Below are 19,560 nucleotides of genomic sequence, written 5' to 3'. Positions count from 1 at the left end.
TAAGCTTACTGATTAGACATGTCCAACTCGTTTCTTAATTCCAGATGTGAGCAGTGACAAAAATCAAATTTTATCTGTTTGTCAGCAAATACAAACATGGGTGGGGTGGGGGGAGGTTAAGATAAAGTTACACTAGGCATAATTTCGTTCCTCAGAAATCCAAATGTTGATTCCCTTAAGGTAAAAACCATATTTTTTTGAGTTGCTCAAAATAATGAAGAAAAATACCCTTGAAACATTTTAATAGCAACGTCTACTAAAAATAAGAAAGGAAGATGAAATGTGAACACAAACAACTGTCCTTTCCCACCTAAAAATCCATCCTCAGAAGGATGACAGAAACAAACAACACAGTCAGCAGCAGCACTATTCTGACCAGGTGTTACTGTGGTTGGGGGGACCCGAGCTGCAATGTCTGCAGTCGCTTCCTGCGCTAAGTCTGCTGCTTCTCCCTCCCCGAGCAGCCGAAGAGAAATGAGATCTTTCACTTTGGAGGTGTTAAACATTTGGGTTGTGTGAGGGACAAATGGAAGTTTGACACCTAAGATGAATAACCACAGTGCATGAGGCCAATAGGAACTTTCACTATGTAAAGCCAGCCAAGCTCACTGTCACACGGTATTCAGCACACAAGTGCCAGCACCCAGCGCAGGACGCAACAAACTACTTTTTTTTTTTTTTAATACTTAACCATTGGCCACCAAGAATTTTCATAAATAAGACGCAGAGAAAGAAAGTCTTGGGAGTATGATTTTAATAAACTCTCCAGGGCCCCTGCTCTGAAATATTTAACAGGCTTCTGCATCTTCTCACTCTAGAAGAAGACAAGAATTCAAGCCACAGTTTACTGTACTTTAAGAATTCACAGACACCAAATGTGCTATTATTATATAAAGGTGCTTTCTCCTTAGGCCCAATTCATCTGAACTAAGAATTCTTATTTTAAATTCTCTGACACATTCATTTATAAGATTTATGGTATAGATACACCTCTAAGAATTTCTGTAAGTATGTAATTGGCCAATTAAAATTTCCCTTCAAAAGAAAAAAAGCCTGATTGGCGAAAGCTGTTCTCCTGTGTAGGCAATACTCTATTCAGGTCATAGGTAAAAGCTGTGCGTGCAGACGTATGTCAGTGTTCGTCTAAAAAAGAGCAAACGCATATAGAATTGTTACCACGAGCTACCAGCAGAAACATTTCTGTGTGTGCCAGCTGGCCACAGCTGGTATTCTCTGGATTACCTGCACTTGCATCTAAACAGAAGATTTTGTGTGGGGAAGGGGCAGGCAGGGCCCTCCCCCACCCTCAGATATTTTTTCAATTCTAACACCTGAGGGCAGCAGATGCAGTAAACAAGCAGTTGTTTGGAATGGAAATCCAAGTAACAGGGATGCCGGCGGACTGCTCCTGCTCCCACCCTAGGCCAAAACACAAATGGTCACCCTGCTCCTGACACCCTAGATGCAACCTATCACCGTGGATGTCAGTTACACAAACACTCAGTCCTGCTAAGGACAGAGCTAAATTAGAGCAAGAGGCAGAAGTGTGGTTAGGGTGAAGAGGAGAGGCTGCCTTCCGGTTAAAGTGTTTTGGGTCTTAGACACATTAAAAACAGCTGTTAGGTATTAAAAACCAAAGACTGCAACTCACTTCGGTCGGACCCTTGAAGAAAAAATTGAAGGTAGTCTTGTGGTTAAAACTGAAAAGCTTTTGGAACTGTGCAAACTGCAGAATATTGCCAAGAAAATGTGCCTAAAATGTAACAGACTAAAGCAAAGCAGTAGATAACAGGGTAGGGTAACTGTTTCCTCACCACACCCCTTTCCTCCACTCTGCACCCACCAACATTTATTCTGGCCACAGATCTTTCCTAAACAATGAATGACTGTTCAACTAACTGACCTCAAAATTTTAATACGTACACTAACAATAAATACTTTCCATTCTAGTAATTTTAAATGGGGGGGGGGGGTGGGAGAAAAGGCTAGAGAGACCTAAGGCAGAAAATGTTGGTTTAAAGAGGGAGAAGCTTAACTTTCAATATTCTTGGAGATAATTTACAAATATCAATCGATTTTTATTATATTGACTTTTTAAAAATTGTTTTGAAAGGAGAAGCAGCTGAACAACAGAATAAATTCCACAATTACTTACTAAGCATTAACTGTATACACTGCCAAAAAGTGTAAGATTATCTTAGCGGTATTTTCTGTTGTTACAAAGTCAGAGATTATAATTTGATTTGTTGTAAAGATTCTTTGTTATTCTAAAAGGCCTTCAGCAGAAATCTTCAATTATTCCTTGTCTAAGATGTATCTATTCCAAAATACCAGCAAAACAAAAACAGCCCAACTTAAAAGAAATACCTGATATGTACGCATGTTTAATTCAAACAGATATAAAGTCTCCTACACATTTGAAAACTCAGAAGCATTTATTTGGGTGGTCTCTAAATATTAATCTATATTTGCTCTTACTAGTTCATCCACTTTTTAGGTAAGAGATTCATACATACCACATAGACATTTCTATCATTAAATATTTGAAAAGCCTTTTAAAATATAATGTGAAATCGCTACTTCCTATAACAACCATCACAAGACTTCCAAGATCTCCACGTTAGCTGTTATGTGAAAATTAGAAAAATCTTATCCCCTACCTGAAAGGTCAAACATCTTTCCAAAATTTGTGGGAAAAAATTACGATAACTTCTAAATCAGAGTGCCCACTTAAAGTGGTTTTACTTCATAGACCTATCACTTCAACAGTTGAGAACCACAGATAATCAAGATAACCACAGATACTGTTTGCTGATGACTGACTGGGAGCTACTCCTCTCTGCTACTTGGAGCATCTTGCTCCCACATTCTGTTCACTGAGGTATTAACAACAGTACGTGCCCAAACATCTGTGACTGATTTTTATCACTTGGTAGAAGCTCTGGGCAAATATGGCAAGGACTACAAATTCCATCCTATAATCCTAGATTCAACTCCCAGGAGGGCCAGTTAGACGGAAATCCTCACCTCCAAGGCCCAAACGTATGAGTTTTTCATTGGGGTTTGCGTGGTGGTGGGAGACCGAGGCCAGAAAGGTAAATATATTGACGGATCAGTAGAACTCCATTACCACCTTCAAAGAGCTGATTCTCGGGGAGAACTCCACCACCAGCACACTTCACATGTTCTACACAAGTTACCCTTTACATGTTTTCTTCCTGCCTAAGTGAGGTTTCCACTTCTCAGCAAAAGAGAAAATATCATCAAATAACATCTAAAATTCTTCATAGTGTTATCATTTGCATAATGCAGAACGCAGTTACAATGCCACTGCATTTTTAGAACTTAAAAATTAACTGAACTCCGAGATTAAAAAAAAGAACAGTTTTCATTAGAGTAATCTTCAGGTGATACTTTCTTAACAATTCACAATAAAGTAAAAACAGCTCATTCCCCTACCCCACGCCAAACCGATTTTAAAGAAACATTAGCTAATACAATCAAATGAGACACTTTAGAAAGCTGAAGTAACATTCTGAACATTCAGCTCCAAACGAGCCAAAGGAGTTCTGATTCTAGACAGCTTATGGGCAGTGAGAGCCATACAGCACTTAGTTAATTGAAAGACTAAATCAATCTCTTTCAACAGAGTAGAAAGCAAATACTCATAAAATCATGAATTTGCTGATTTAAATTCATTTGATTTCATCATAGCTCATGATCTGTTTTTTATTAATCTTAACTAATAAGCCAAAAGTTAAAATTCCAAGTGCAAAACATCAAACGTAGCATAATTTTAAGGCAACCATTCCTCATAGCAGGTCTTATGTAGCAATGACCGGACATATATAATGAAAGCATTTCCAGTGTGTTTAAAAAAACAAACATTTTTGCCAAAATATAAGTTAATTTGCACTTCTGAAAATAATTTGCAACATCAGCATGTTACTCACTGTTCTCGGGATGGGTGGAGAAAGAGATCCATTTGACATGTATGGGTCATTATTCATATTTGGCATCATTATGTACCCTGAATAACTCGAGTAAGAGGGTCCCTTGTTGTAGAGGCCTCCATCTGGATGCTTTCCTGAGAGAATGCAAAGAACAATCAATGACACATTGACTTCCTTTTTATATCACTGTATTTTTCATTTGAAAAGTTAATGGTTCTACGACAAATCAGACCTTACATAAAAGATTTGTTTACAAAATATTGTAACTGGATTATTATGCTCTATTTTAGATTGACGGTATTTATTCTCTTAAATGGCTTAGCAGTGAACCAGATGTTTTAAAAACATGTGGTTCAATTTACTTCCACTACTGACTGGTGTTTTTACAAAAATAAGTGTTATCCATCTAACTTAATTTGTTCTAATACTAACAAACTGGACTAAGAAATACAGACAGATGAAAGAAGACACACAAACATAAAGCTGTAATATAAATACATTAGGCCATTCAGCTCTACACACACGTATACATTTACTCTACTTAAAGTTATGCTCCAGCTTACAGGCAGACTCAAAAATTCTACCTGTGCTTCTAGGTTTCTAGAAAATGCCTACATTTTACTGAGTGAGAGAGTTGTATCTAGTGTACAGGAAACTATCCAAATTCATGAAGGATTAACTCCAGGAGACTTAATTTTATGTGCTACACTTACATCATTCTGCCAAAGAAACTTGTGTGTATTCAGTGTATACATTTCTTCTCTTCAATCTGTGTAACTACTTTGTAGCTCAGAAGGAAGCCTGATATTATACTCTCTTTCCTTCTTCCCCTGGCTGACATGTTGTACATGTGAACACTTCATTCTGGTCAGGCCAATTGTGAGTAATTAAAGGAGAACAGAAATGGACACTGTTCAACAAAGGAACCCTACAGATTACACATTCTTTTAAAGTCACAGAGAGTTCTCTTTAAATCTTAAAATATATACATAATTTTTAATGTTTTGAGCAAGAATAAGAAATGGGGAGAAAGTCTGACTATCATGTTCTGTATGCATCATTCCTAACTTTAAGAATTAAGTTTTATATTTTTAAAGGTTAGATTCTTCTTTACTGAGCCATATTTAGTATGCACATACACTATAACAAGAAACAGCAATTTTACAAGTGAAAATCCTTTTGAAACTATTCTTGTTGGAAAATAAATTGATGTAGACTGTTACTTTGTAACAATTCAGGAAAAAAATACTAAAGATCTATTTATAATTAGAACTTTAGGTAAAGTGAGGAAAAGACGAAAACTCATCATAGACATTTCTCTTCCACAAAGAATTTGGAAGCCAACTGAAATCCAAAGGCCCCTCACTCATTTAAATTCACAGTTTTTACACTGTAAACACACATTATGGAGAAACAACAAATTTCCTGTTTTTTTTTTTTCCATTTTAACAAATGTCATATTACATCTAATCTGGGTTTCTTGGACGAAAATAAAAAACATCTCTATATTCACAAATTGCACATGTTAAACAATAAAACTGGGAGAAGTAGAGTTAGTGTCTTACCTTCATCAGGGTGTTCTCTGGCTTTGTCATGGTAGGACTCCTGAGAAGTTTGTGCTTGTCTGGCCACCTAACAGCACAATTCCCCACCCCCAAAAGAAAGGAAATCACCTTAGAATTTATGACAATACCAAAGTAAGTGTGATTCCACTGGTAACTCAAAGGAGGAAGATTAGGTGCAACTCAACCTGCCTGTTTTCTTAATCTTAGAGAATAGGCTAGGGTTGAGTACTGGGAAATCTTTTCCTTTTCAACATGTGTTTCTGAGAATTATCTACCCAGGACTAGAAAGTATAAATAATAATAAAAACAAATTTGGGGACGGTCCGTATGCTGTTCGCTAAAACACATCAAGGCTACTTGGATGCCCAATGTGATAGGAATCTGAGTTAATGGGGTTGATGGTTCTGATAGCTTCTTCAACCACTGTTCACTTCAATCAGAACTCATTAAACAAGTGAAGAACGATTTTGCAACTGAAAATGACATTTTAAATAAAAACAAGCCCACTACTGACAAATGAGGGTCTTAGGCAACTGTCCCAAACCAGTTCAAGCAGGAGCTCCACTCCTCCTAATCTACCATGGTTAGCTGACTACAAGCTTACAAGAGAAAAGTGAACTATTCTGTGGTTAAAGGGAGGAAAATTTGAGAGTTGGGTCATAGACACCTAAAAGGTAGCCCAGCTAATATCAGTTCTGGTAACCACCATCCACCCAGACTTAACCACGTGCAAATCAGTGGTATTACCCCTTCACCATCTTCGTTGGGCCTGCCCCATGCCCACTTACCACCGGCAAAGATTAACACAGCCCTTATACCTGGGTTCTGGGCTTCAAACGCAGGGCCCTTCTCCGCAGGGCAGAAACATGCAGAAAATGGTAAGTGGCTGGCAAATTTATTTATAGAAAAAGAAAGGACAAGCAAAATGGCTAGAAACAAAACAAAACAAAAGGCTGCTCTACAAATCTGAGTTTGGCCTCGAGTGTTCGGGATGTTATTTGGTTCCTTGGACATACGTCCTCCCAGTGACCTCCTCCTACAACACACACATGGTCACACACCTTTCAAGTAGGGCTGGCTGCAACCTAGCTGTCCCTGAATAGGCATGTTGGGATGAAAGATTCAGGGGATAGAGAACACCCCCATGTTCTCCTCAGAACCCAGGTCCCCGGCCTTCCAAAATGCGTACTCACCCCTGCCATTGGGATAAAGAAGGTTAACTCTGATGTGTTCTTAAACTTGCTGTTTAAAACCCAAAATGTCCCCGCCCTCAAAACCACAAGCTTTCTTTTTGGGGGCAGAAGGATGCCATTTAAGGAAAAAGGGTATACCCTCCAAATTTCTTTGGAGGGAAAAAGCGTTGGTGAAATCATCTGAATGTCAGGTCTTTTCTACCGGATTTCCTCCAAAGCATTGCCCAGTTGTGAACAAGTGTGGCCAGTGGAGTGTCGGGTATCAGGGTCCATCCGCTCCCCCCACCCCTCATCTTTTGAAGCTCTCCTCGCGGCCTGAAATAGCCGTTCCGCGCGGTCCGGTTCGCGGCTCTCTCTCGCCAGCACCCACGTGTCTCTATTTACTCTACTCGGGTTACCAGCGCTATCGCCCGCAGCGGGCCAGGAGATCTGATAAAGGCGCTTTCCACCCTCCCCTGAGTGGGTGCCCTGGCTTCCGCCGCATCTCGACTCTGACTCGCCTTTCTTCTGCATAGATTTAAGGCCTGATCTTGGCTCAAACTAACCCCAGAGAGAAGCGTGGTATTTTTTTCTTCTTCTTCTTTAAGTGAAGGTGGTTGGAGAAAACTAGTGTGGCGGGCAGTACTGCCAGGGCCTCCAAGAAGTGGCTCGACTCAGCGCTCCCACGGCTCCCGGCAGCCTGCGCCGGCGCTGGAACTCCAGCGGCCGCAAGGACCCGGTCCCGCACCGCCCCCGCCGCCCGAGCGCGCGCCCCCTCGGCCGGCCGGCTCCTCGCGAGCCCGGCTTGGCGGCGGTTGGGACGGCCCCGCCTGTCCCCGGCCCACGCCCGCCTCCCCTTCCTCTCTGCCTTGCGGCTCTGCTCGTCTCTACCTAAACCTTTGGTGGTTTAACGCACTTTTGCAGAGACATCTACCGAGAGAGAGAGAGAGCGCGTGCACTTTGTTTTCCGTTCTACGGAAGAACTTCTCAGTTGTGCTGTTCATCCTCGCTTTAAGGCATCGCACCCTCTCAACCCCAGTAAAAAAGTCCGAAGGTGAAACGTTACGGGTTAAAGGCAGCTTCTCCTGGCCGCAAACCAACGGTTTAATCTCCGAACCCCAAAACTGATCCACTTGTAATGTTTCCCTCTACACCCCTCTACACACACACACACACGAATAACGTTGACTAGGAACCCATCATCTACCCCCATCCTCCCACCCTGCTCCCAGCAGACCTATTCGGGACCAGTCAGGCCGGGCTGCTGGGTGCCTTCCCTCCTTTATTCCCTCTGCTCTTCCCGGGACCCGCCACGCCTCTTGGAGCTCGGGGCAGCGGCCCGCTCACCTCGTGTCCGTTGCTCGCCGGGATGATTTCGGACTCGTTAACCAAGGAGGACTTGATGTCGGCTAAGTCACCTTCCTCCTCAGGGTGACTGATTTCGGCGAAGATCTTCTCCTTCTGGGGATCGCCCTCGTCCTTGAAGGGAATCATCTCGTCCGTGGCGCAGAGTTCCGGGTCCCCCCCGCCGCCGCCGCCTGCCCCGGAGAGTTGGGGCATCCCGACCACTCTGTAATCTCCGCTCCGCTGGGGGAGCACCACAGGCGACAGCAGAAAAGAGAATGGGTCAACGAAAGGTGGGGGAAGAAAAGGAGAATTGGAAGGATGCGTGAGGGAGGAGGGCGGGCGGAAGCCGGGCCGGCGAGCACGGGGCTGGCGGCCGACAACCAGAGCAGCTGCAGCGGCGCCCGAGTCCGGGCAGCCGCCTGCGCCTTCCCACTCCGCCGAGACCAACGCCGGCGCCCGTCCCCGAGGCCAAAGGACACAGAACTGCGAGGGCCGCCGCAGCCGGCGCCTCTGGGGGCGTCTGCGCGGCGCGCGCTAGGCTAGGCTAGGCTGCCGCAGCGGCCACCCCACGCCACCAGCGTCTCCCGGGTCTGCGCGCGGTGGACGCCGGTTCCGGAGGAGGTTCGACTCTCCAAAGTGCACAGGAGGGTCCGTTGGCGTGTCTCTACGCAAACCTCTCCACCCTAGCTTCCCTGGATGCCAATCTGGGAGTTTGTTTTCCGAGAAAAGAAGGGAGCTGGGCAAAACGACTCCCTTTGCCCCAATAGAGACGGTGCAAGGAGAATCTGAAGACAACGAAATGTCCACTTCCTGGAGGGTATTACAAAAAAACCACAAAACCGAACAAAAACCAGCCACCCGGGTTGGAGATGTCCGTTTTAGAGCTTCTTATTTCCTTCCCTTTCGCTTCGGTTTTCCTTCTCCTGGCGCATTTAATCTGCCGGAGGAGGAGAAGGTGGGGGCGGAGGAGGAGGGGAAGAGAAAGAAAAGAAGTTTGCCAAGAATAAAGTTTGTGCCGGCGAGCGAAGGGAGTCGGCAGTGGAGGGCACGGCTGGGTCTTGGGGATTCACAGCAGGGGCCTTGGACCCAAATGCTTCTGCCGGGAGCTGGAGTCGACACACACACAGACACACGCGAGCGCGCGCGCGCACACACACACACACACACACACACACACACACACACACACACACACACACACACACACACACACACAACCCGACCCCTCTTTGTTCCCGGCTCGAGTTTCTCAGTCTGGCTCGCTCGCTCTCTTGCTCGCCGCTCTCCACGCCTCCGTCGGGCTGCTTGTCAAAGCAAAGAACTGCACCCCTCGGGTTCGCCGAGCCTGGGGGAGGTGACGCCCCGAGCTGGGCCGCGTGCGGGGTTGCGGGCGCGTCCCGGCTCCTCGGCCCGAGAGCGCGCAGCCTGGTCCCTCCTCCGCGCCCTGCCCCGCAGGTGAGCGGCTGCGCCTCCCCACTGCTTCTCCTCCTCCCGCGCCTCGCCGGCGCTGAAAAGCTACCCACTTGCGTCGCTTCTCCTCCCCTTCCCCTCCCCCGCCTCCAGCTCTCCTTGGCTGCCCGCTGTGGGGGAGGAGGGGGACCGCGAGGAGGTGGTGATTGAGGACTTTTTTTTTCTTCTCCCAGAGCCTGTAGGACGAGTCCTAGTTGTTTGTGTGTGTGTGTGTGTGTGTGTGTGTTCGCGCGCGCGCGCGCGCTAGAGGAAAAATTTAGGCAACTTGGCGAGGGAAGGAAGGACCCGACGCTTCTTGAGCTTTCACGCGCTGCCCACGTGAAATTGACGAGAAACTCTGACCTAATGGTTTAACTTCACCATCTAAGTATCTTTTCTCTTGTCCCTTCCCACCCACCCCCCTTCCTCCGCCAGTCTCTCCCCCACCTCCTTTCCGCCGCCCTCTCACCCTCCCTTACTCTGGCAGTGGGAAGAAGATGAAAGAGAAGCCGCCGCAGCTGTGATCGACACCACATTGATAGATGCTCTGACAGAGGGGATGAGGCGGGAATCGAGGATAGAAGGAAAAGGGGGAACAACACATTGCTCAACTAATATGAGAAAACGGAAGCGAGAAGAACAAGAGAGTTGTGGCTTTTCTAAATATGTTGTAAAAGGACAAGGGAATACATGCTAGCAAAAACAATCTCCGGGCTTACCGAAAAAAATAGGACGACGAAGAAAAAACTCAAGACTGGGTCTTAATTACCGCTTTTTAAGCAAGATCTCTTTCCTTACCTCCTCACCATGGGAATCACAGCGAGTAATGCTAGGTCTCTCATGAATTTTCGGAGATATACGCCAAGGAGGGGAAAGAGAAGGCAAAAGGACTCAGGAGAGCGAAGCCAGTAGGAGTGAGGACAGGGCAGTCTCTGGCACCTCAGACTGAACGCTCAAAGGGACCCTTGAAGATGCAAATCCGAATCCAACCTCAAAAATTCCCCAGCCTCCACCGTCTCTTTGATACTTTTTGTACAAGGACAGGACTTTTAAGGAGATGCTTTGTGAAAGTTACAGTATGAGCAAAGCTGAAGTTTGAAAACACATTACATTTTGTTCCTTGGCTCTCAAACCTCCTCAGTTAAAAATCCAGGCAAAATTATTATACTCAATACAGTAGCCATCTGTAAAACCTCAGAACAGTAAACAAGGGGCAGGAAGAAATGTGTCTCCATCTCTCTTAAATTGAAAATAAGAAAAACATTACAGAATCAGACTTTAGCTCCATTATACAGGAATCGTCATGCAAAGATCCCTCTTCTTTCCCTAAGGAGGAAATTGCAAGCTGCTAGATACTGTATAAGTAAAGATCTTAACAATGCTCCAAATGAGCACTCAAAACTTCGCCTACTGATAATTACTTGCTAGGGATAGGAATTCACTAGGAAGCAATTTTAAAAACTACATCATTTAAAGGGTTAAGTTGCTCACATAGAGTGTGGCCAGTGGTCACACAGTAAATTCTATCTGGGGGGGACGGGTAAAATTAAAGGGCTGGTGACGGGACCCAGGAAGAGTGAAACATTAATTCCACTTTAAATAGCCGATAATGCTATGCCTTAGAGAAGAAAAACAAAAAGAATAATCTGCTAAAATATGTAAGGCAATATTAAAAAGGTGGGGGGGGAACCTCAATTTTATTTTTTGGTTGGTAGCGATATGCAACTTCCTCCGTGTAATGTCCCAGAGATGTGAACATGTAGCTGTGTCAGACATTATACCCTCTGTTCTAAAAGATATATGGAAAACAAAGCCAAAAGTTCTCCCACAAATGCGCCAATCTGACCGATAAGAAAAGAACTGGAAAACTGTTTCACCAAAGCAACCAGAGTAGAAAGAACTGGAAAACTGTTTCACCAAAGCAACCAGAGTAGAAGTTCCTTTTCATCAAACGGGGGGGGGGGAGGGGGGGAGGGCGGCATTCAGAATGGCCAGAGGGTATTTTCTAGAAGTCAAAGAGAGCTTAAATGACAACTCCTATACCCCCCTGTTTGTGTTGCAACTAATTCGAATCCCATTTACTCCTTCATATTAATTATCTGGACTCCCTGAGTCATTTGGAGCTCAGCTCCAGGTGTCCTGGAGATTAGGAGTTCGAGAAGATGGGAATTTTTGGAACAGTAACTAGTGGGGACCGTTTACTAGAAGGGCCGAGAGTAGGTGGCTGCGTTCTGTGTTTTGCGGCAAATCTCCTTTGGAAACACTGTTTCTAACGAAATCACCCAGAGCCTTATTCTATGTGCGTGGCTGTTTTCCCTCCTCGTGGCATGCGGGCTGTTGGCTGATTGTCCTTAGCATTGCTGCAAATCGTCTGATGAGATGCACTTAAAAGGTGCTTTCCTAGAAAACATTTTTTTAAAGCTTGGTCTGGGAGGGAGATTGACATTTCCACGTGAAGTCTGTCTCTCCAGGGAGGAAAGGCTGTGAGCCGCGGGAGGGGCGAAGTAACCCTGGGAAGACGTTCCTCCTTTCCTACAGGTTCGGCGAAGTTCCAGGCAAAGGTATTTCTGTTGCGGGGAAGTCTCTTCTAATTCGTGTGGGGGCTTCTATTAACATATGCAGCCGCCTCTTGGGGCGCAAAGTCCGGGATGTGGTGGGTGCCGCGCGGGAGAAACACCGCCGCCCTCCGCCCCCTTCCCTCGGATGTAAAGGCAGGTTGTTCGTGTGAACTCGAGCGAACGACTGGAGGATGGCTGTTGCAGGTTCACTCCTTCAGGATGTGGGTATCAGGGGGCGTTTTGATGTGATTTAATTCCGACCGTGAAACAATTGCCAGGGGCTGGCTGGATTGCTGTTGGTTTTTCCCCTCTTGGTGGCTTTGGTTGGTTGGGGTTCAGTTTGGGAGCGAACAGTGACTTGTTTTATATCAACACTTCCTTCTGCGCCGGGCGCCGTCAACCGCGCTGCGCGTGGGGGGCGAGGCGCCCACCCCGCGCCGGAACAGAGGAGAGGGGGCGGCAGACACAGGCCTCGAAGCCCGAAGGGTAAACGCGGCCCAGCCCCCCACGGGTGCCGGCAGGGGAACTAGGAGGTTGACCCCCTCCACAACCCGCTTCTCCACCCCACACACCAGAGACCCCTCCCCCTGGCGATTTTGCTGCCAAGTCAAGTCAGCTACAGACACTCAAGTGAGTCCTTAATTACAGGGAGGAGGGAAAAGCGCGGTGCCCTTCAGAGCCCTTTCCGCCTCCTTGGTCCTAACCCCCCGCCCAGGCTCCCGGTCTCCCCCTTTGTGTCGCCTGGACTCTCTCCCAGCTACAACTTTGGTGGGATCACAAAGGAAGGAGATGGAGGGGGCCTACGGAAGAGAATGCTGGAAGAGAGAGTAGCGAGGGTGAAGGACTAGAAAAACGAATAATGTGATTCCAGAGACGGAACTCCTGCACCCTCGATTTCCCACTCCAGCATCACCAGGGGACTAAAGCTGTGGGCATCTTCAGTTTAACGGACTTCTCGGAAAGGGAGGGGTGGGGGCGAGGGAAATGGCAGTTTGTGTCCCAGGGGTTCTTCCGCCTCTTCTTGCCCCCACCTAAGACAAACAAACTCAACCCCCACACCCACGGGGGGTAACAGAGAACTCGTGGGACCGTGAAAATGTAGTTCCCAAATCCGGCCGCCTGCGGACGCCGGGCTTCCGCGAGCCGGCGCCGGTTGGCGTCTGCAGCTCCTCAGAGTATCGCGGGGTCCGCCCACGGATCCCGCCGCGCCCCTCCAGCCCTCCCGCGGCTTCTCCCGCGCTCGTGCGAGTGGGACGTTCGGCGCCCGCGTTTCGCTGGCTGGGAGGGCCAAGGCGCGCCCGTCCAAGGGGGCGGGTCCTCACACGGCGGCCCGCAAGAGAGGGCCCCATCCCACCCTACATCCTGTGGGTTCTGCTGGCTGACCCTCTGCCAACCCAAAGGAGAGGGCCCACGTCCCGAGGGCGCCCAGAGGGAGAGGAGGCAAGTTGGGGTGATCGCGGACAGGAAGGAGGGGACGCGGGGCATACTCAGAGGAGCGGCACGGGCCAGTGTGAGCTCCGCCACGCGCCCTCGCCGCACGGCTCGGCGACGGGAACCCCTGTCAACCCCCGGCGGGAACCCGGGCTCCCGTGCAGAGGAGCCGGCGTTATGTCTGGAAGGGGATCCCAGATTGGAATGGAATGGATTTGGGAGCTGGAATACATTTGCGGGCCGCAGGACGGCTCGCCTAGCGAGCTGGACGTGAAATTCATTTCCCTCCTTTCTGAAAACTTTTCTCAGGCTCCTTAACTTGGCGTGCGGACCGGCCTCGGGCTGCGGCGGGTAGCGCAGACCTGGCGGCTCGTCCTTTGGTACCTCCCTCCGCCGCCTGTCCCCCCTCCATCCACCCTCGGGCCGAGGACGCGCGCGGGTCGCCAGCGCAGAAAGGCCGCCCGCGTGTGCGAGCCGCACCTTATATCCGCGGAGGGCGGCGCCTGCGCAGGGCCCGGCGCGGCGGCGTGGCCTTTGAAGTCTCGGCGGCTGCCGCTTTCATCCTTTCTTTTTTCCCTTGCAGGCCCCTTTGTGTGACTAAATTTGGCAAGAATATGGATCCGAGCCAGTCTTTCCACGTGTGCTCCCAGCTCCCAGCTGAGAAGGCCAAGGGTTCTCTTCCGGGTAAGGAGACAGGGAGAAAGATCAAAGAGTTTGGGGAGCTGGATCTGAAATGTGAATTGAAAATAAAAATCAAGCCTGGACACATTCCAGTTTCTAAAGCAAAACCAACCCTCAGCAGAGGCCGTCTCTCTAGAACTCCCCCCCCCACCCCCGCCCCGCTCCCTATACTCTCCCGCAACTATTCTTGAGCACATGGAATAAAGTAAAGAGGACATAGGGAAACACTTAGTTTCTCCAGATTTTACTTTGCAGTAATTTTATTAGGGAAAATATCTTGTTCATAATTACCATTATGTGAAGCCGAATTTCTTCAGCCATAAATATTGTCTTATTTCAGTATATTTCACACTTTCTTCTGCGACCACATTTGGGAAAAGAACGTTGATACAACACATGTGCACGTGTTTGTTGTGTAGAGTGCTGCTTTTTCTACACACCGTAAGGTGTGCCGCTTAGTTTCCTTGCACAGAAATCTGGAAAACAAGTGTTAAGATTATTTTTACCAAAGCACTAGTTGTCACTTCTGGTCTTTATGATTTGAAATCTGATTGACAGACTTTGGAAATATTCTCTTACACCCTGACTAGCCAGAAAGTTTCTGTCTTTATGGTAAAAAACAAAACAAAACAAAAATAACTCTAAGGCCTCTCCTTGCATACACTTCTTGAGCAATATTCTGTTGTTTCAGAAGTAACCAATGTAAAGAGACAGCTTTGAAATCGTATAATGCAAAAAATCAGAAATCCTGGGTTGAAGGTAGGTGCTGCCACTTGCTTGCACGCTGTGGTGACCTCAGGCAAGCCCTTTAACCTCTCCCAGACTCAGTTTCCTTTCTGCAAAATAAGTGTAATAATAGCCTACTTGACATGATTGTTAGAAAAATTTAGTGAGATATTGCATGTGAAAGTATGTACAAATGTAAGGTAGGAAGCAACGATGATTCTTATGGAGACTTGTAGGTGTCAAACAAAAAGCTTCTAAAGCATTAGGAATCTTTACCACAGGAGCAAATGCTGATAGTTTCACACTCATTCATTGCTGTGACCATCTCCACATCTGCAACACTTGTGTTACAAAGGCACAAAAATCACCTTAGCATTTGTTACCCCTGTTGCTGGAGAATAGGTTCTTGCCTCACCCAGGAAGGAATTCAAGAGCAAGGCATAGTGAAGTGAAAGTAAGTTTGTGTAGAGAGATACACACTCTGTAGACAGAGTGGGGTCCATCTCACTCAGAAGAGAAACTGGCTTAGAAGATACGTACTCCATAGGTAGGATGCAGGCCATCTCAAAAGGCAAGAGGGAGAGAGGCTGAGAGGTGTGGGTGTGTTTGGTTTATAGTAAAAGTAGATACACACCCAATAGAGTGCGTGCCATCTCAGAAGGCAAGAGAGAGTGACCACGAGGTGTGGGGTTGTTAGTTTTTATGACTGATAATTTCATATGCTAATGAGTAGAAAGGATTATTCCAGCTACATTGGGAAAGGGGCAGAGATTTCCAGGAATTGGGCCCGCCTACTTTTTGGCCTTTATGGTCAACCTAGGAACTGTCAAGGCACCTTATGGGTGTGCCATGAGGCTCAGTGTCTACTAGGAGTCAAATTTCCCACCATCTTGGTTATAACCAGTTTGTCTTGTCCTCAATTGCTGTGTCATTCCTTCATTGTTTGTGCCCTGTCCCCTTCCCTCCTGTCTCACCTCCAGACTGTGATGAGAGAAAGAACATTCCAGAAAGAGAGAGAATGTGCCTTAACTGTCCCTCATGTTTATGATAGGCTCTTAATGAATTGATAAATGAATGAATAAAAATGACATTGAGTGTAGAATAATTTTTGTGAGGCATATGACACAACTCACAATAACTCTGTGAACAGCATTGGGAATGTGATGGCCTGTGAAAGGAGTAATATACGTATGGATAAAATACTCAAAACAAGAACAGAAATAAGAACACAGGGGAGTGACTAGAAAGGTGTATAAAAGATATTCCTTAAGACTGTGTAAATCCCACCAGAATTTATGTTTCAGAATAGAATGTGATTATATCCCTTAGGTTGAGGCATCTCAGGTTTACAAGGCAGTGAAGATGATGGCTGGGGCCGGGTGTGAAGTGACAGGAGTACCACATGTGTAGCACTTAGGGCGTTTTGCTGCATGTGCTTCATGCGTGATCCTTTCTAACCTAAGGTAACCCCCTTGATGGAGTCATTTCCTGAGCTCCACCTCCCAGTATAAACTTTTCACTGTGACCTGTGTACAAGGTGATGAAAGCAAGAGTAAGGGGTGGTTTCCGGTGTTCCGGTCTCCTTTTACTGTGGCCCAAAGCTGCCCAGTACAGAATCTTTCTGAGATGTTCCAGCTCTTTTGGCTGCCTCTGCTAGCAGCAACATGCAGATTTCACAAATAGTGTTGAAGGGACTCTATAGCAATGGGTGGTGGGGTGGGGAGCAGCACTTGGCGGGTAGGGAGAGGACCCTCTATTTTTATCATATCTTTCTGCAAATGTCCCAGGTTAGATGTGATTGCTGATCAAGTTTACCAGTCAACTTCAGTCCTTCCTTTCACTCTTCTTTATAGATGGCAGCCATTATGAAATTTATCCTTGGATGAAAGAAGAACATGGACCAAGACACTGGGGGTTCTGTCTTATTTTGGGGGACAGTGAGGAGGCCCTGAAAATACTCAAGGAGTATCCTGGGCCCTCCTAAAGAAAATAAATTCTCTGAAGGGGGAGGCATGGCTAAAGGATTTTTCTTATTTTCACAAGTCTGTTTCCTCAGTGAATATGGTAATAGGGATGTTTCTTGAATTTTGGTAAGTGTACTTAAGATGGATGGCCTCTGTAGTCTTCTCAGGCTCCCTGGGCTGTAGGGGCAGGGCTCTGGGCTCTGTCAGCTTTGGGCCAGCGCCTAATCCCTGGTCTGAGGCTAGAAGCCAAAGCCACAACCTACTTGCCTGAAGGCAAGAGCAGTACCAACAGAGCCATATGGAGATTAATGCAGAACAAGGTCATTAGTCTCATTGTTTATCCAGTTACTTGCAGCACAGATTTGTGTAAATTTCAGCTACAGTGGTTGCAGCCTGCCTTTGATGTGTGTAATCTGTACATTTTAGTGCTCCAGGAAAGTGCCTGACTGACAGGAACTACATCCAATGCCCAGAAAACACATCTACACAGGCACAGTGAAGCATGGAGTCGAACAATTTTCCAGTGAGTTCCATCAAAGTAAATAAACCAACCTGGAGGGTCAGGATTGAGCCTCCTTTTTATCAAGATGAGACTTTTGGAGGTCCTTGTGACTGATTTTTATTTATTTTCATTTGAAACTCGGTGCCTACTTCAAACGTCCATTTACCTCTCAGAGAAGGAGGGACTTGGCCTACATAACATTTGACCTTGAGGATGCTTTCTTTACTTGAAATACTTCTGTCTATAAAAGCAGCCTAATTGAGTGGAGTTTTCTAGACTAATTTATACGTTTATTCAAGACACAGCTTCTAGTTTTTCCTTAGCTCTGTCTTCCATGTGCAGCTATGCTTAAATTAAACTCAGAATTAGCAATTATGGGAGTAATTCAGAAGGTAGACAGAGCCAATGCAAATAGGTTAGGCTACAAAATTGTCATCTGGCTCAACGAAACACTTTTCTTTGGCAAAAATAAAGCTAGTTTGCTTGATCTGAATCTGACTTTAAGGTCCTGCAGTCCCACTCTGCCAATTACAGATCTCAAGTCCACTTCCCTTAGGTTAAATTGGCAGAAAGCAAGGGACAGAGATAAATTACTGTCCTCTGAAGTTTGATGGTGATTTTTGACTGCCAGTTCAGATAACTCTGTAGACTCCCAAATTAATTTTGAGGCTTGAATTATCCAGATATTTGACCTTTGCCATTCAAATTCTCTGCATAATTTTTAGATTATTTTACTCTGTGTTGCAGGAACAGCAAATCTCCAGTGGCTGAGTCAGACAGCCCTCGTAAGATCTCTTTTCACTATTGCAGTAGCCTCCTAGCTGGCCTCTGGCTTCCACTCTTGCTGGGTTCCTCACATGCCCCACAACAGTCCATGTGTCACAGAGCAGCCAAAGCCCTCCTTGAATGTTTCCTTGCCATGGTGGCTTCCAGGTCACTACATGAACTGGCTCCTCAGCTTTGCCTTCTACTCCTTGTTCACTGCTCTCTAGACCACTGACTCTCCTGCTGTTCCTGAAGTGTGTAAAGTGTTCATGCATGCTCACACGTGCGCGCACGCGCACACACACACGCTCAGTCCTTTACTTGTTGCCTCTACCCAGAAACTCCTGGCCAGGTCGATACTGGCAGGACTCACTCCTTCATGTTTCTTTTCAGATGACCAGACCTTGTCATCTTAAAAAGTAGCCCACCCTCACCTCACCTTAACTCTGGGTACTCTCCATCTTTTACAGGCTTCATCTTTCCTCACTCTCACTGCTGGCCATACTTTTTATACTTATGTATTACCTTTCTCTCCCACTAGAATGTAAGTTCAGTGAGAGGAGGGACTATGTTTTGTTGTATCCCCGATGCCTACAACAGTTCTTGGGGCACAGAAAATGTACTAGATACGTATTGCATAATGAATTCATATAACCTTTGAACCTTCTGGGTCCTCATCTGTAATACATCCCTTATGGGAAATAAGGTACTTACATTTGGTATAAAATTACCTGGCACATAGTATGAACACTGAATGGGCAGTAGCTATAATTATGTGGATCAGTACTGCCAACACAAGTATAATGAAGTCATATGTAATTTTAAATTAAAAAGCTGGAAAGAAACAGGTTAAATTAATTTTAATAATATATTTTATTTAACCCAAATACCCAAAACATCACCATTTCAACATGTAGTCATTATCAAAACTTATTAATGAAAGACATCACATTATTTCATACTAAGTTTTTCAAATTTGGTGTGCTGTCCACTGACAGCACTCTCAGGTCAGACTAGCCCCATTTCGAGGGCTTAGTAGCACATCTGTAGTAACACGGCTGCAGCTGTAATCTGTCAGCCCTTTAATGACAAGTTTTTGTCTGGTTCATCTTTGTAGCCCCCATGGTACCTCGCACAATTCCCTTGAAACAGTAGATGATCAAAAATGTATCAAAGAATATTATAACAATATGTTATATACTATTTTTCATGACAAATACAGACTTTCAACTTCATTGGAGGGTGAAATAAGTCTGTGAACTAGTTTGAACTTGTAATCCGTCATCTTAAGTGTACCGTAATAGTGCTTTGCACAAAATAGGGGCTCAATGAATAGTTGTAGTTCAAGTGTGTTCCTGAATTGTTTCTTTGAGTATCTTTCTACGTTCTAAATAGATTTACTATTGAACTTTGGGAGATACGTAAGTTGAAGATTTTCTATATCATA

The 19,560-nt window shown here is 45.9% G+C and overlaps 1 protein-coding gene across 6 annotated transcripts in view; it reads right to left on the bottom strand.

Annotated features, from left to right (window-relative positions):
• The window catches only part of LEF1 (lymphoid enhancer binding factor 1), a 108,046-nt gene extending 98,453 nt beyond the window's left edge, over positions 1 to 9,593 (bottom strand). Inside the window, exons 1-3 of one of the 6 annotated variants that reach the window (XM_010953643.3) lie at positions 8,038 to 9,593; positions 5,519 to 5,585; positions 3,954 to 4,087 (exon numbers count right to left, since the gene is read on the bottom strand). In XM_010953643.3, coding sequence (XP_010951945.2) covers positions 3,954 to 4,087; positions 5,519 to 5,585; positions 8,038 to 8,250 — 414 coding nt within the window. In that variant the 5' untranslated portion in view covers positions 8,251 to 9,593. Of the gene's footprint in view, positions 1 to 3,953; positions 4,088 to 5,518; positions 5,586 to 6,711; positions 7,949 to 8,037 lie in introns of those variants that run through there. The other 5 variants (XM_010953644.3, XM_010953641.3, XM_010953642.3 and 2 more) reach the window with 5 other exon arrangements.
• Between the last annotated feature and the right edge of the window lie 9,967 nt (positions 9,594 to 19,560).

Source organism: Camelus bactrianus, chromosome 2 (assembly GCF_048773025.1).
Source record: "Camelus bactrianus isolate YW-2024 breed Bactrian camel chromosome 2, ASM4877302v1, whole genome shotgun sequence".
Classification (NCBI taxonomy): Eukaryota; Metazoa; Chordata; class Mammalia; order Artiodactyla; family Camelidae; genus Camelus; species Camelus bactrianus.
This window is presented reverse-complemented; position numbering and strand designations above follow the sequence as displayed.